The 915-nt window shown below is 43.8% G+C and overlaps 1 protein-coding gene across 1 annotated transcript in view; it reads right to left on the minus strand.

Annotated features, from left to right (window-relative positions):
* LOC131881883 (unconventional myosin ID-like) overlaps positions 1 to 915 on the minus strand; it is a 15,806-nt gene that overhangs the window by 5,698 nt on the left and 9,193 nt on the right. Inside the window, exon 6 of the mRNA XM_059228874.1 lies at positions 689 to 905. Within this exon, the coding sequence (XP_059084857.1) occupies positions 689 to 905 (217 nt within the window). The remainder of the gene's footprint in view (positions 1 to 688; positions 906 to 915) is intronic.

Genomic DNA, 915 nt, shown 5'->3' on the forward strand with positions numbered 1-915 from the left:
GCCGGTCATAGAGGGCCTTGGCAAACGAATCGCGACAAACATTCGCCTCGCCCACAGAATGGGGTTTGCGCATCACCTGAGGATTGAAAACCACTACTAGGTTGATTAGGTGAACTTTGACCGCAGTGTGAGTGAGCAAAAAAACCCTAGTCATTAAGATGGGTTTGAGAACAAATCAGGTTACAAAACTTTTCTTCCGTTAAAATAAGTATGCGTAGACCATCGCAAGCCTCTCTGACCAAAGTCAGACAATGTTAAGAGTCAGATGTTACAACACTTGAATTTGCAGAAAGGACCCACGCCCAATTTCCAATCATGACTTGGAACCCCCCCCTGACGTGTCTTTCCACGGCTTCTTCTTATTTCCAGTCCTACTCACATTGATCTTAAATAAAATAATATTTCCCAACTCATAAACTTAATCTGTAGTACTTTCATCTTCTGACTCGCGCAGTCCGCGGATCACACGATCCATCAGTCTTCCAATTAATGCCAACACAATATCGAGCCCTGGCAATAAGCATTCCGAAAAAAGAGAGCTAATCTACATAGTACATGAATTACTAAACGATTTAGTAAGAAGCCCCCTCAAAGGCATAAAATACGGCGTCTTGCTTCGGGATTCATAGCCTAATGAATTATGTCAGCTAATATTTGTATTTGATACTAATGCAGTTTAATTACGTACCTGACCAGCAGCTGCGATAACCCTGGTGGTTAAAGCTTCGACCACGTCTGTTTGGGCCACATTCAAGAGCTTGGCAATGTTGGCCACATGGTCCATGTTCTGGATACGGGTGGTGTCCTTCTCATCTTGGTAAAACTCCAAGTTTCCAAGGTGAAGAATGGCAGCCACGAGCTGCCTTGGTAAAACTCCAAGTTTCCAAGGTGAAGAATGGCATACACGAGCAACCA

The sequence above is a fragment of the Tigriopus californicus genome, chromosome 6 (genome assembly GCF_007210705.1).
Source record: "Tigriopus californicus strain San Diego chromosome 6, Tcal_SD_v2.1, whole genome shotgun sequence".
Lineage (NCBI taxonomy): Eukaryota > Metazoa > Arthropoda > Copepoda > Harpacticoida > Harpacticidae > Tigriopus > Tigriopus californicus.